Source organism: Amblyomma mixtum, chromosome 9 (genome assembly GCF_055824585.1).
Source record: "Amblyomma mixtum isolate Tamu chromosome 9, ASM5582458v1, whole genome shotgun sequence".
Classification (NCBI taxonomy): domain Eukaryota; kingdom Metazoa; phylum Arthropoda; class Arachnida; order Ixodida; family Ixodidae; genus Amblyomma; species Amblyomma mixtum.
Genome location: NC_143020.1, coordinates 37,102,467 through 37,116,043, shown reverse-complemented (window position 1 = coordinate 37,116,043; position 13,577 = coordinate 37,102,467). Strand labels below are relative to the sequence as shown.

Sequence of the window (13,577 nt, the reverse complement as noted above, 5' to 3'; positions counted from 1 at the left end):
AGAGAAAACAAGCGCGTTCAATTAGCGAGCTCGAAACTAGCACTCGCTATATGTAGAGTCACACTGATCTAGACTTTGTAATACAAGGCTCTGAGTAGCGGGAAGGGACACACATAAATAAAAAGTACTCTCAATTTTTTTTCTGTAACCGATCACTGGCAGGAGCAGCATTACTTCTGGCAGTACAGAAGAATTGTGTTCATTCATCCTGTTCTTGTCACATTTCTCTCATCGCACGGAGACTCGCAACGCAACAATGTCAACACTGCCATGGAAGCATTTGTCAATCAAGCACAAGGCATGCAGGCTGCGACTCTATGACGTCTGACATGCATGCCTGAACCAAGCGATTAGCCTCACAAAAGCAAAAATTGGCGATGAAAAACACTCAACTGCATCGCACGTGGCAACTGGTTGGTCATGGGGGGCGCCGCAGAGAACGGCTCCGGAAATTTCGACCACCTGGGATTCTTTAGAGTGCACCGATATCGCGCACAGTACACGGGCCTCTAGAATTTCGCCTCCATCGAAATTCGACCGCCGCAGCCGGGATCGAACCCACGTATTTCGAGTCAGCAGCCGAGCGCCGTAACCACGTGACGACTGTCATTGCGATCATGATCATAATATCTATACACGTACATAAATGTACGATGTGCCGAGAAACAAACCCTCTCAGAAGCAATGCGCCAACAAGATTTGCCGGGATAGTGCGTTCACCCTGATGAAGGAACACACAAACACACACGACATTTAGAAGCGCTTCCCTTCGTGTACGTGTGTGTTACTTCATATTACCCCAACCCTTACACGCAGTTACACCTTGCAATGCGCCGCTGAGTTAATCAAAAGACAACTGCTGACAGATGCCTACAGACAAGTTAGATAAAGGGGCGACACACGAGGCGTGCTCATTGTCCTCACTCTTGACAAGTTCACAAGTAAATATTAGCTGACAACTAACATGAAAGGGAAAAAAGGACAGAATGTATACTTACGCAAGCAGTGCCTCCTGGTTCCCCTCGGTGACTCACGCGTGCCGCCACCAAACTTCAAAAAGCTTGAAGAAATAAAAATTCACAAGAGCGCTTTGCTGCCAAACGTCCAAACGAAATGACCACAAGCTATGGATTGGGATTGGCTTGGAACGTACGTGGGAGCGAGAGCGGATGCCTACGTTTATGCGTAAAGCGGTGTTTAGTTTCGAAAAATTTCTTTGAAGCTTAGTGTTGACAACACCGCCAAGAATAATTTTTATCAATTTTTTTACACTTCAATTTATTAATGAGCAAAAGATCTTATTTTACGCGACAGCTAAGATGAAATGGCATGGCTACTTTTGACTACTTTCAGCTCAAGTTTTGGCTTCTTTTAAAATGTTCCCAACGGCAACCCTGCCCGCGAGTCATGCCGCGAGTGCTCGCGCTTGTTTTTCTTTTGTGGTGTGGAGGTGTTGGTCGTACTGCCTGTCTGCTGTCCCTTTGTGCGGCTGTTGGGGTCCTCGTCTTTCACCGCAAAGCTTCTGCATTTCGCCATGAATGCAAAGCAACGCAAGTACCGTATCGTTGAAAAAGAATACCGTGAGATCTTGCAATATCTCGGTATTTCACAACGGCCGGTCGCATCTACGTCTTCAAGCTTGGATCAAGGCGGCAGGAAACGATCGCACTCCGAAACATCAGTCGACGTACGCACCCCCCAACTCTTGCTACCGTCCGAAGCAACCACGCGACGCAGAAGCGAAGTGCGCTGAAGACGCGTGATTGAAATCTATGACCGTAATCAATATGAAGACGATTAACCGATAGCGATTAATACGTCCCTATCGAAAAATCTCGTATATATGTGTCATATGTGTCTGGTTCATACGAGATTATGGAATATCTCGTATGATTATGGAATATCTCGTATGTGTCATATGACACATGTGTCATATGTGTCTGGTTTGCAATTTTTGGGAAAGGAAAGGGAAGGGCTGGGGTGGAATTATAAGGCAATTAACAATAAAATAGCTTCCATTGAAGTTAGTAAACTAAAGAAAGTAAAAAAAAAATTCGGACGCGAAAAAAAAACTACGCGCCGTTCCGGATTCGAACCACCGACCTAGAGATCTACAGCTCACTACACTACCCACTACACCACTTTTTTTTTTTTTTTTATTGCCTTACTTCACACACACAAATACACAAATACACACATACAAATACACAAATACAAATACAGTACACAAATACACTTACAGAGCGCAATGAGCAATAATTAACAACACTATCCGCCCGGGGGTGCGTGGCTTCGTCATATTAAAACTCCTTAAGCGTCACCAAAGGCTCGACTTTTTCGAGCCACTCGGGAGCTTCAGGAGCAAGTTTCTGAACTTCAATATACTTATGCATGCACTCCCGAAAATAGATCCGTGCTGGCCGTGCATCAGGATCGCAATGATATCCTGCCATTCTGGAGCGCCAAATACAATGGAGGCCCATTAGCATAATGAGGTCGAATGGTGTCCCATCCTCACTCTCTACAGGCAAGTACCGGATACCATGAGCGTCGAGCGGAAATTCCTTTTTTAAAGTCCGTTGCAAGATGTCCCAAAAGTATACCCCCTCCCAACAGTGCAAAAAAACGTGGTCTATTGTTTCTGGTTGTTTACAAATTAAACAATGTGATCCCCAAGGTAGAAATAACTGCTTCCTTTCCAAGAATTCCTTTACTGGTAGTGTTCCGGTATGTAATCTGAAGAAAAAAGTTTTTGCACTTGGCGGCACCTGCATCGCCTTCACACGCTTAAGTACGTCGCGTCCCTGGCCTCCATTGTATAAGGCCCTGTACATAGGTTGTGGAAGAACTACATCGCACAAATCTTTATACAACTTTTTCCTGCTAACAGAAGATAAATATTCATACGAAAATCGAACCGACAGGAATCGAACACTCGCGACAACCTCTCTAAAGTAACCAAAAATACGTCCCGAGAAACTTTCGGTTGTGACAACAAAGTCCGGCAGTGCATTTCCGAGCCTTAATTGGCACACAGTGCGCAAAAACGGATCGCTTACATCGCGCACAAAACAAAATCTGCTTACAATCTGCCGCAGAAATAAGTGTCCCAGACTCAGGCCGCCATCCTTCACCCGCCTAAACAAATTGGTCCGGCTGCAGCGTTCCCAGTCCGCAGCCCACACAAAAACGGCAAAGATCCGGTGCAGTCTCTGTACGTTCATCCTTGCACAATGCAACACTTGCATCACATACCACAGCCTAGACATAAAAAACAGATTGCACACTGTGGCCCTTGCGAAAATTGAAAGGTGTCGCCCTTTCCACCTTTCCACCTTTTCACGCGTGGCTTGCGTCTGTGCTTTCCAGTACGAATCGCTATCGCGATAACCGTCCAGTGGGACGCCTAAGTACTTTACTGGGGTCGTCACCCAGGACACGTTTGCAAAATTACCGGGCTTCGTTGGCCATTCACCGTGCCAAAGCCCCAGGGACTTTGACCAATTCACTTTACTACCGGTGATCGTGGTGAATTCTTTTACGCATGCCACGGCCTCGGTTATACCTTCCCGGTTCACTGTGAACACCGCGACATCATCCGCATAAGCCAGCAGCTTAACTTCTGCTGCCTGTAGCTGGAATCCTCGAATTTTTTCACTTTCTATGATATTCAAACACAACGCTTCAATGTAAATGCAGAATAGAAGAGGGCTGAGGGGACAACCCTGGCGCACCGAACGCTGCAGGCTAATGGGGGCCCCCAAACTCTTATTTACAATTAATCTTGTCGTGCAGCTCCGGTACGCCAAGGCCACTCCCTCGCAAATAATGGACCCTAAATTCACATGGTCGAGTATGCAGAACAGGATATCGTGCGAAACACAATCGAATGCCTTCTCAAGATCTAGCTGAAGGATGGCTACACAGCTATTTGTGTAATCACAACATTCCAGCACACACCTCGCTTTATGAATATTGGAAACAATAGAGCTTCCCTTGATCCCACACGTCTGGTGGGGACCGACTATATCCTGAATTACTGACTGTAGTCTACAGGCTAAAATCTTCATGAAAACTTTATAATCCACGTTTGTGAGGGCGATAGGACGATATGCTGTGACCTGCTTTAACTTTTCTGCGTCATCAGATTTAGGGATTAGCACTGTATGTGATTTACCATAAGACGGGGGCAATTCATTTTCTTTGTAGGCTTCGTTAAAAACTGCTGTCAGTACTGGCACTATTTCGTGTTTATATGCTTTGTAAAAAGCGGCGCTTAACCCATCAGGTCCAGGAGATTTTCCCAGGTTCAAATTTTCTATCGCTTGCTCGACCTCTGACGCAGTTATCGACAGCTCCAGCCTTTCTTTCTGTTCGTCATCTAATCGCGGCAAAGCGCCAAGAAACTTTTCCTTGAATGCGCTCACATCCACTTCTTGCTTTGCAAACAGCGCCTGCTAATATTCAAGAAATGCCTGCTGGATATGCCCGCTTTCTCCAGATAACGCCCCGCCCACTACACCACTGCTGGCATGGCAAAAACTGCTTTACATTTCGATGACAAGACTTATGCTATGCTTCCCACTATAGAATTCGACGGTTAGGTGCGAGGACAAATGTTTATTTTTAAGGTATAAGGAGCTGAACTACAGCCGATTGCACTTCCACTGATTTTGTGGATCTTGATGTGCTCTGTGATAAGCACTGAAAGATCTGATATTTGTATGTATTTTAATTTTCACAGCGCCTGCACCATTGATCGTAGTACTCTCATTGCGCACATATTGTTAACTACAGTCGGAGCTCTTGCATGAAAATACCTGGCGTTATTAGCTCAACTAAGCCCAGAAGGCAACATTTGCCTTCTGGCTGAACGTTTGTCCAAGCACATTGGAAACGCCTAACGTCATACTGTTTGGATAGGCGCGGTTTACAACAGGAGGGCACAAGCAGAGAATCAAGGAGAAAGATATTTGAAACAGGCCAAGAGTTTTTTTTATGCGTTGGTTGGGCACTTGTTAATCGCTTGTTCATCCCTTCTTTTCCGCGTGTTTCAAACAGCAAGGCCCACTCTATGAGAGGCACTCATCAGCGGCTATGTGTTTCGCTCGAGATTGATGTAAGCTGATACGGTGCATATCGGAGCTCTTGTGTACGCACGAGTGTCGCGTGTCAGTTAAGGTATGCCACATATGTAATCCATACAAGTCACCTTTCCGTAGCGCGTGAACTACTATATATGCAGCAGATGTGTTCATCTGTGACATTTGTGACGCGTATGAGCTCGTAAGCAGCCTATACGCGTTCATACGAGACACATTAATTTGTGACACACATGAACTCGTATGAAGTATATGTGCTGATACGAGGCGCATTTGTCGACACATGGCTCATATGGTGCCCATATGAGTCAAACGAGGCACATATGAACTCGTATGAAGCCTATATGTGTTCATATGAGGCACATATACTGACACATATAACTCATATGGGCTGCATACGAGGCAAAGGGAGAGAACGAGTACCGTGGAGGCGCAATGCCTTCGCATTCTTCCAATTCGAGTTCCCGCAGACGATGTAACGTTTTTTTTCTTAAGCTATATGTATCTCTTATATAAGCGCATGGTCAGCGCTGTCCTATCATGGAGCAAACGCACGTTACTCTTTACCCATTCCTGCTTTAATGGAGTGCTCGACACGTTGCGCCATACATATATGTTTTGGTGCTGTTCTGCAGGTATACCGCATTAACTGCGACGCCCAAGCACATCAAGGTACAGCGTATTTAACGTTAGAGTCGAGAAGTTATTTTTATAAAATGCTATTTATAGTTTTTGAAATTCAGGCCTGAAAATCGGTGCTGCATATATGTTTCTCCGACTCGCATTCTTTCATTGCACGACTGGACTTTTTACATTTACACAGAACGAAGACCACAACCTTAAAGGGGGAAATAATCGCACGCATGCATGCAACTTTGCATATTTTAGTTTAAAAAACTGAGATTTAAAAAATCTCACAGGAGGTTATGCGGGTTTTTACGAAGATATCATTATCTACGCCCCGGACTATATATGCTAATAAATAATTAACAATGTGCGAGCTATATATATATATATCACGCCTATCGCCGCAATTGAGAAAACTAAGAAGTCACAATAGCAACTGCATGATGCTCCATAGCAGTCGGCACTTCAAAGTTGCGTTGCCTATTGCAGGAATTGGCCAGCTTCTAAATATGGCAAAGTCAATGCAGGGGAAACATTCGAGAAAGTGGTCCAATACTGCCAACTTCTAAAAATGGCTGAGCCAAGGCGGGTGAAACGTCCGAGAAATTGGTCCAATACTACCAACTTCTAAAAATGGCTGAGCCAAGGCGGGGAAAACGTCCGAGAAATTGGTCCAATACTACCAACTTCTAAAAATGGCTGAGCCAAGGCGGGGAAAACGTCCGAGAAATTGGTCCAATACTACCAACTTCTAAAAATGGCTGAGCCAAGGCTGGGAGAACGTCCGAGAAACTGGTCCAATACTGCCAACTTCTAAAAATGGCTGAGCCAAGGCTGGGAGAACAGAGGCAACGCGGGGCCTTCACAGGGCTGTCGTTTGCCAACTCAGATCCTACATTGGACCGATGTCATGTGCTGCTTGGGTGATAGCGATTACTTCTGGCATCAAGTGCAAGTTGTGGACCCGTCCATAGAGCAGGAATTGATGACAAAGAAGTCTTTAATGGATTATTTTAGCCTGTTGTGAGCTCTGCAGACCACCCGTTTTTGAAAGAAGGATCTCAGAATAATCGCTGTTCAAAATTACATCTGCTGACGTTTGCTTTCACAGCTTATGGAGAGCGCGCTGTAGAGAATGGCCGGTCTTGTTAAAACCATCTCTTGATTTTCTTGCCATCCCCCCATCAAGCGCAAATGTAAAACGTGTGCTTTCTGACCGCATTCCTCCGATGGCTGACAAATCTCTCAATGTACGTGTCCATTATTTTTTTTTCACTACGTGTAAATATAACATTTTATACTCTTTAAAGCCTTATAGTTCCATTACGAGAAAATCCGGCGCCGTGCGTTCGTCGTTCCAAGTATTTGCGTGTGTATGTACTACATACAGTACAGACAATCCAAGCGATGCCATCACTGGCAAAGGCTCAATGCGGTGGCAATATTCCCAACTACATTCGCGCCAAAATTTTGAATAACCTTACGTCGTACAGCGTTTCGTTGCTGTCATAGCATTTCTCTTTTATTTTTACTCGTTTGGGCATTAATTCATTGGGTAGGGTGTTTGGTATGTGTTTAATAAAAAAAATTCAGGTGCGTTATATTTTCTCCAGTAACTATACAGCCGCTTTACAACACCTATCCCGATAAACGCCGGTTTCTCTCGGGCATTGAAAGTAGAAAGCGAAAATCATCGAACCAAAGAGAAAAAATAAACACCATATAACCCCCAAATGGAAAAAAAAAGAAATACTGAAAACACGGAACCCTAGGTTTTTTAGTGAAACGCCTTAGCAACGAAATAAAGCACCCAAGCGCTTTCCAAGAGGCACCATATGGTGCGTGCGTCATTATTCCAGAGGACGAGGCAAGCACAAGGGCCCCTGCCTCATTCCAGATAGACGCAATTGCAGGCCAAATCTATTCAGGGTGTTTCACGGAACTTGAACCAAAGATTAAAAAAAAAGGGTTGCTGCGTAGCTAGGTGAAACCAACGACATGTTGTTGCTCACTGTGTGGCGCTCCTCAGAGTATCTCTTATTTTCGCTTAATTAGTTACTTATTTAAGATCAATTATACATAATTTTAACGTTTACTGTAAGGGAACATGCATTTTGTTAAGTTGTACAGGGGCGTTACGAAAGAACCGATCCAGTTTTTTGTAACAACGTACGTGGCCCTTTTTAGAGCGCAGGCTCTTTGGCGTCCGTTCCTGGGTTTCGCGTCGTCGTCGGCGTTGTCGTTGTCGTCGGCCTCGTAACCAGCTCCGCCCCCCTTTCATCCCCCCAGCGCTATCGGCGTCAGCGGCATCAGTCAGTCGCTGCTATCTCTTCCCTCCTCCCTTTATCGTGTTGTCCGCTTGCTGCGCGCGCTTCTGCCCCCATCGTTTGCCGCTGGGTTTACACGCCGCCCCCCTCCCCCCTCTTCCTGCGAGTCTCCGGTTGTCAAAGCGCCGGCTCGAACTTAATTCCTTTCTTCGCTCCTCCTCCAATGCAACCCCTGTGCGGTGGCAATCAGAGAGCCAGATCGGTGGCGGCGGATCTGTATATGTGCACCGCCCGAGCCGAAATTGCGAATACGTGTGAAAAATAAAAAAAAATTCTGTGATAGCGCATACATGTGTTGCTCGATTTCTTTGCCTCAATCTATCGAAAAGGTGAAACAGCTTATTTGCTGCGCTCAAATTTCGCATTAGGAAGTAACGTAATCGTCGGTAATTTTTTCGAGTTTTCACGGAATGCTCGCTAAATATGAAAAAGAAAAAACACTTCATTGCGCTCTTGCGCTACTGCATTGTAGCGCTGCCAAGCGTTCTGAATGAAGCGTGCGCGCTCACCTTCTGGAAGTGAGCAGTCGACGCCGCTCTTAGCATAATCTTGAAAGTGCGATCAGCACATTCTTCCAGCATGGAAAGCGCACGGCGTGATCTGCCAATTGTGATAGGGCTTTTATGAGACATCGCGCAGGCAAACCAAAAAATGAAGTAAGCTCGTAAGTATACTGCATGATGGCTATAGGCCCTAAGCAAAACTCTGTGCGTCAGCTTTTCTTCAGAGCAAAAGCCCCTTTACCATGGCAAGGCGGACCGTCCCAGGGGGAGAAGCTGGGTGCAGCGCTAAAGTCTCCTATTCCACGCTTTATGCTCATGTACACTAGGCTTGTGTCTTAAGGTGTTCGTGCTGTAACTGAGATTGAAGCTTATGACACATGTTTCTTGTTAGCCGATATGACAATGCCCCGGCTGATTCTGAAACCGTTTCTGGCGTGCAGAAATTAATTTCAGACAAAAAATTTGAGCTAAAAATGTATTTTTTCGTGGCTGTCAAACTTCTTAAGTTTCATTATTTGTTCAGTTCACTCTCCATCTAACCACTGTCCAGGCTCGTGAGCTTATCTCGTCCTATCTATGCCCATTTACCTCATCCTTCACAGTTTAGATACCTTCCCGACCATGTTGTTAATGATAGCAACTGTCAGGCTTTTAGGGCTCCGCTCTCTGATTATCGCAGCAAAATCTTGTCCCGTTGTCTCTAAAAAGTTCTGTGCCGCTTATGGGACGTTTAGTCATGTCTTATGTGATGTGTATACTTGCAGTAATTTTTGACAAATCATCGCTCGAAGTCGCACGCAGAAGGCACAGAGCCCTGTTAGCCGCGACCCGACTTTTCCTTTTCTTGCACGCCAACAAAGGGAGCATGGAGGGCAGCCGCACAGCCAGCCCGCCTTGAACACGCTGGGTGAGAAAAGAAAAATAAACGCAATATGGCTGGTTTCTTGACACACAGGCTGAGGACACGTGGTTTTCGAAGCTTCCACCAATTACGTGGCCGCAGAAAGGTCTTGCTCCACATGGCAGTGGAACAACAGCGACCTGATGCGATCAAAGTTTTTTTTTTTTTTACCCGGTGGTGAGGCTTCTTAGTGTTCGCCTAGGTCCGTCTGTATGTCTGGAGTTTTCTTGACCTTAAATAAAATTAACTAAAAGAAAATACCTTACGGACTGAGTGGGTTGCGAATCCGGACGGCGCGATTAGATTAGTTTTGCTCGCCACTGCATCAGACCACTACATCACTGCCTTTTGTTCTATGTACATGAACCATGTTCAAACCATATGGAAAACAGTAGCAGATCGACATGACACGTAATACGACACACCTCAGCAGCACAGCACTCGCTCTTACATCACCGCAGCCGAACATCCCGTGTCCTAAACTACCCGTCTCTCGCGCTGTGCTTTGGGTATCTTCTGCATCAACTTGCAGCCGTGATCAGTGGATTCGAATATCGAAACCGCAGTGCTAACACACCTAATTCGCATTTGCCGTAGCCACGACAAATGTACCAAAATTTATTTTTGTGCCACTCTTTGTGCCTTGCACTGCTCACTTCACAAAGCTGGTGGCAGTCCTGCGTAACCAGGACGTCAGAGAATGCAATTGATTCTCTCCAAAAACTGATGGGATTTTTGGGAAATGTTTGACCGCTTTAGTCAGGAGTGGCACATTAGCAGCTGTAAGGGTTTTTTTTTTTTTACGTGAGCCGGCAAGGATACGTTCATGCATGAGACCTGTCAGGACCGGTTTGGCAGACGCGCCAGCTTTGTCGTTCTTCAGCGTCGGAAGTAAAAAAAACAGCGCACTTTAGAAGAAAGCTCGGCCTGCGGTCCACGGCTCGAGGAAAAGTAAAAGGGGAAAATAAGAAAGGCGCACGGAAAGGTACAGCAGGAGAAAGCACCCTCTCCCTACTGCCCTTTGCTCTCTCCTCCCCCTTACCCCCGAAACCGGTCACCTACGTACCTCTTGAAAATAACGCCCTTTTCTCCCTGTGTTCGTCATCCATTTAATTCTGCGAATCTTGTGTCGCGTTGTCATAGCCTTTCTGAGAGGAACATATTGTCAAAGAGTTGTGTCGGAAGGGTACCGTTAAATTCAAGCAAGTTTAGGTTGAAAGCGATGCCCAATTCTTCCTTATTTATTTTAAAATCAGTGATAGCAGTGCTTTGAGCATGCGGTTCGCGGGCGGTTCGGTTGTTCGATTCCCAGTGCCCCCCGGGTACCTATCGCTTTCCAATGCATACAAATTTTTTCGTGGTTTCTCTGAGGTGAATTGACTCGAAAAATGTCTTTCACCTAACCTTATGTAGAAGAAAACACTGTTCCATGGCGCTCTTTGGTGCAAGGCGGCCCTTGCACCATTAAAACTTGTCAACAAAAGAAAACATCCTTATGGGAAAAAACGCAACGAAAACAATTCTACGCGTAGGCTAAGTACACGCCAGGAGCAAAAACGCGTATGCAATCCGTACGTTAAAGGCGTCAGCAAAACCTTGGCCAGCATTCGCGGAAAGGAAGCGGTGGAAACTGGGTACCAGCCGGACATCATCATCAGGCGCCTCCTCCCCTGTCCCGAAGACCCGTCGTCCTACAGAAAAGATGCAAGGCGTGGTACGCAAAAACCCTGCTCGAGTGCATGGTGTCTAGAGCGGCGTTTACTTGAAGGGGTTTAGTTGAGGAATTCAGTTGAAAACCGGTTACTGGTTTCATGTAAACACCGCACAGTCGGTTCCGGGAGTCGAGGAAGTGAGTCCAGTCAACTCCGCTGCAGGGGGGGGGGGGGGGGGGGTTGACTCTCGCTCAATCCCAACGGAAGATAGCACGTAAACCGGATAGAGACGAAGAGTCGGGTTAGCGGGAGTGGAGAGCATAAATTACGATCCTGTTTTTACGCTTGCGCCATCGCGCCTGCGAGACATCGGTGCCGTGCCGCAATCTTGGAGGCTGCCACTGCCCTCACCCGCTGCGCTGCTCGACGCTTGGTGTCGCTGCAGTTGAACCGGTCTCGACTCGCTAAAATCTAGTTCATGTAAACACGCAATCGTCGAGTCGAGCTGACCTTACACAACTTGACCCCCCGATTCGATCTACCGCAGTCCGGTTCATGTAAACGAGGCTTAGGCTGGGGACACCAACAATATGACGGAAAGAGTGAAGCAGCACAAAGCTTATGTCAAGCAAATGAACAGAAGCGCGTGGCCGTACTTCCCAGCCATGCCACCACAGGGGTGACTTTGACGGCACTATTGTGGTGGAAACCGAACCAAACTGCGCAGAAGCCTTCTACTTGAGTCATGACGGAGGAGAATGTTGAATGTTTTCTGGGAACGACTCCTTTTTCCTACATCCACGGTTTAACTCTTTCCTGTCCGCGGGGAAAATGGTGGTTTTCAGGTCATATCATTAATATTTTTTTTTCTTTAACAAAACTTGCTTGGTACAGGAGTGTATGGTACCGAATTGTAGAGGAGGAAATTCTATTCACATTGTTACTAGTCACAGTCAACATGTTTATTGAGTAAGAGAGGAAAAAAAGTTATCAGAAAGAAAATTGTAGTTACAAAGAAAACACACACACAAAAACATCAAAGTTTCGTCACAAAAATAAAACAAAAAAATTTCAAAATATACATTTTTTACAACAGGGATCAATGCAACATTGCAGCAAATTTTAGTTTGCTGCGAACAGTATTAGCTGGGCTAGGAAAGGAAACAGTAGTCCCAGTGACTATCGTGCCACCGCGCGAAACAGTTCCTTGTTGCCGTGAAGCAGAGGTTGGCCGCACATGTCTCACAGAAAACATTTGTTTTTTGTTCCACCTTTTTTTCTTCGTAGCACAATTTGCAGTTCCGGTACTTTGCATTTTCTGCGGCTTGTGCTGTAGCCCCTGAGGTGAATCACGAGGCGGGAACAGAGGGCGAACATTGGGGTCCTCAGGATGTGGCTCATCAAATCCGAGGAGTTGCTCGATCAATTCAAGTCTGAAAGCGAACTGATCAAATCTTGATGTCCTCGACAATTCTGGCGCTTCGGGATGCTCCTGGCGATGCGCGTCAAAAAGTATGAAGCTGTTGACGACCGCGCCGCCGAGCGCCGTGCGACACTCCGGCGCGCAACGCCGAGGTCGACCCCTGGCTGTCTTCGAGCCGAAAACACGACTCTCTGCGCTGCTGGCGGCAAGTAATCCCGCCCGAAAGACGTTGACACCCTGCAGTTAAGAGTTATGACCTTCAGAACACTCTGATCTTTTCCGATAAGCGCGCAGCAAAAGCGGAACATTTCGGGGGAGAAAGCGAAACTTACCGAGGCATGGCTGTTGACGTTCCGGGTCGGTCTGACGCAGTTTCGCTGTCGGTGCTGAAGTCTGAAGAGCCGAAGTCGTCTTCTGAATCCTCACTGCTGCTGTTCTCGTCCAAAAACGAACTCTCAGGAGCATCAATTTCTGTGGAAACGCGCGGTTTCGGCGCAGCAGCAGCGCGCGACGTCGACGGCATGGTGGAAACAAGGAGCGCCGGTCAGCTGACTCCGGAGGGCCTTCAAAAATCACCGCTTGGCGGAAAAAGTCAAACCAAAAGCGAAACTGAAAGAAGAGTTCCTTTATTTCACACTGGATAACGCTAGTTGTCCAGGAACGCTTCAAAAAGCAGAAAAATACGAACTTGAAACCATCGATAGCGGGCTATCGATGGGAATAGGCGCGGACAGGAAAGAGTTAAGCTCCGTGACCCTGCGGTCGACCTTATGTAGGCTTAAAAAAGGCTCCGCAACGCGCCCGCAGTCGCACCTTCAAGAAGTAGTAGTAATCGTTTACTGACAAAAAATACAAAAAGGAAGCACGAGAGCTGCAGCCGGTGGAATTCACGGAATTCAGAGCCGGGGAAGTCACAGGGAGAGGATAGCGAGGAAAAGTACGGAGGAAAGCGACCGGCAGAGAAGACGGGGAAGCTTTGTACACAATTCACAAAATGCAAAAAAGTATCAAGTTCGCGCCGCTCGCAAGCTAGTGCCTAAGC

At 46.5% G+C, this 13,577-nt stretch overlaps 1 protein-coding gene across 1 annotated transcript; it reads right to left on the bottom strand.

Annotated features, from left to right (window-relative positions):
- Nucleotides 1–12,011: 12,011 nt before the first annotated feature.
- LOC149328756 (uncharacterized) lies at nucleotides 12,012–13,274 on the bottom strand. Its single transcript, XM_089561815.1, has 2 exons — nucleotides 12,868–13,274; nucleotides 12,012–12,772 (listed from the first exon to the last, which is right to left on the bottom strand). Exons 1-2 carry the CDS (start codon nucleotides 13,056–13,058, stop codon nucleotides 12,535–12,537), a joined length of 429 nt encoding a protein of 142 aa, XP_089417941.1. The 5' UTR covers nucleotides 13,059–13,274; the 3' UTR covers nucleotides 12,012–12,534.
- Between the last annotated feature and the right edge of the window lie 303 nt (nucleotides 13,275–13,577).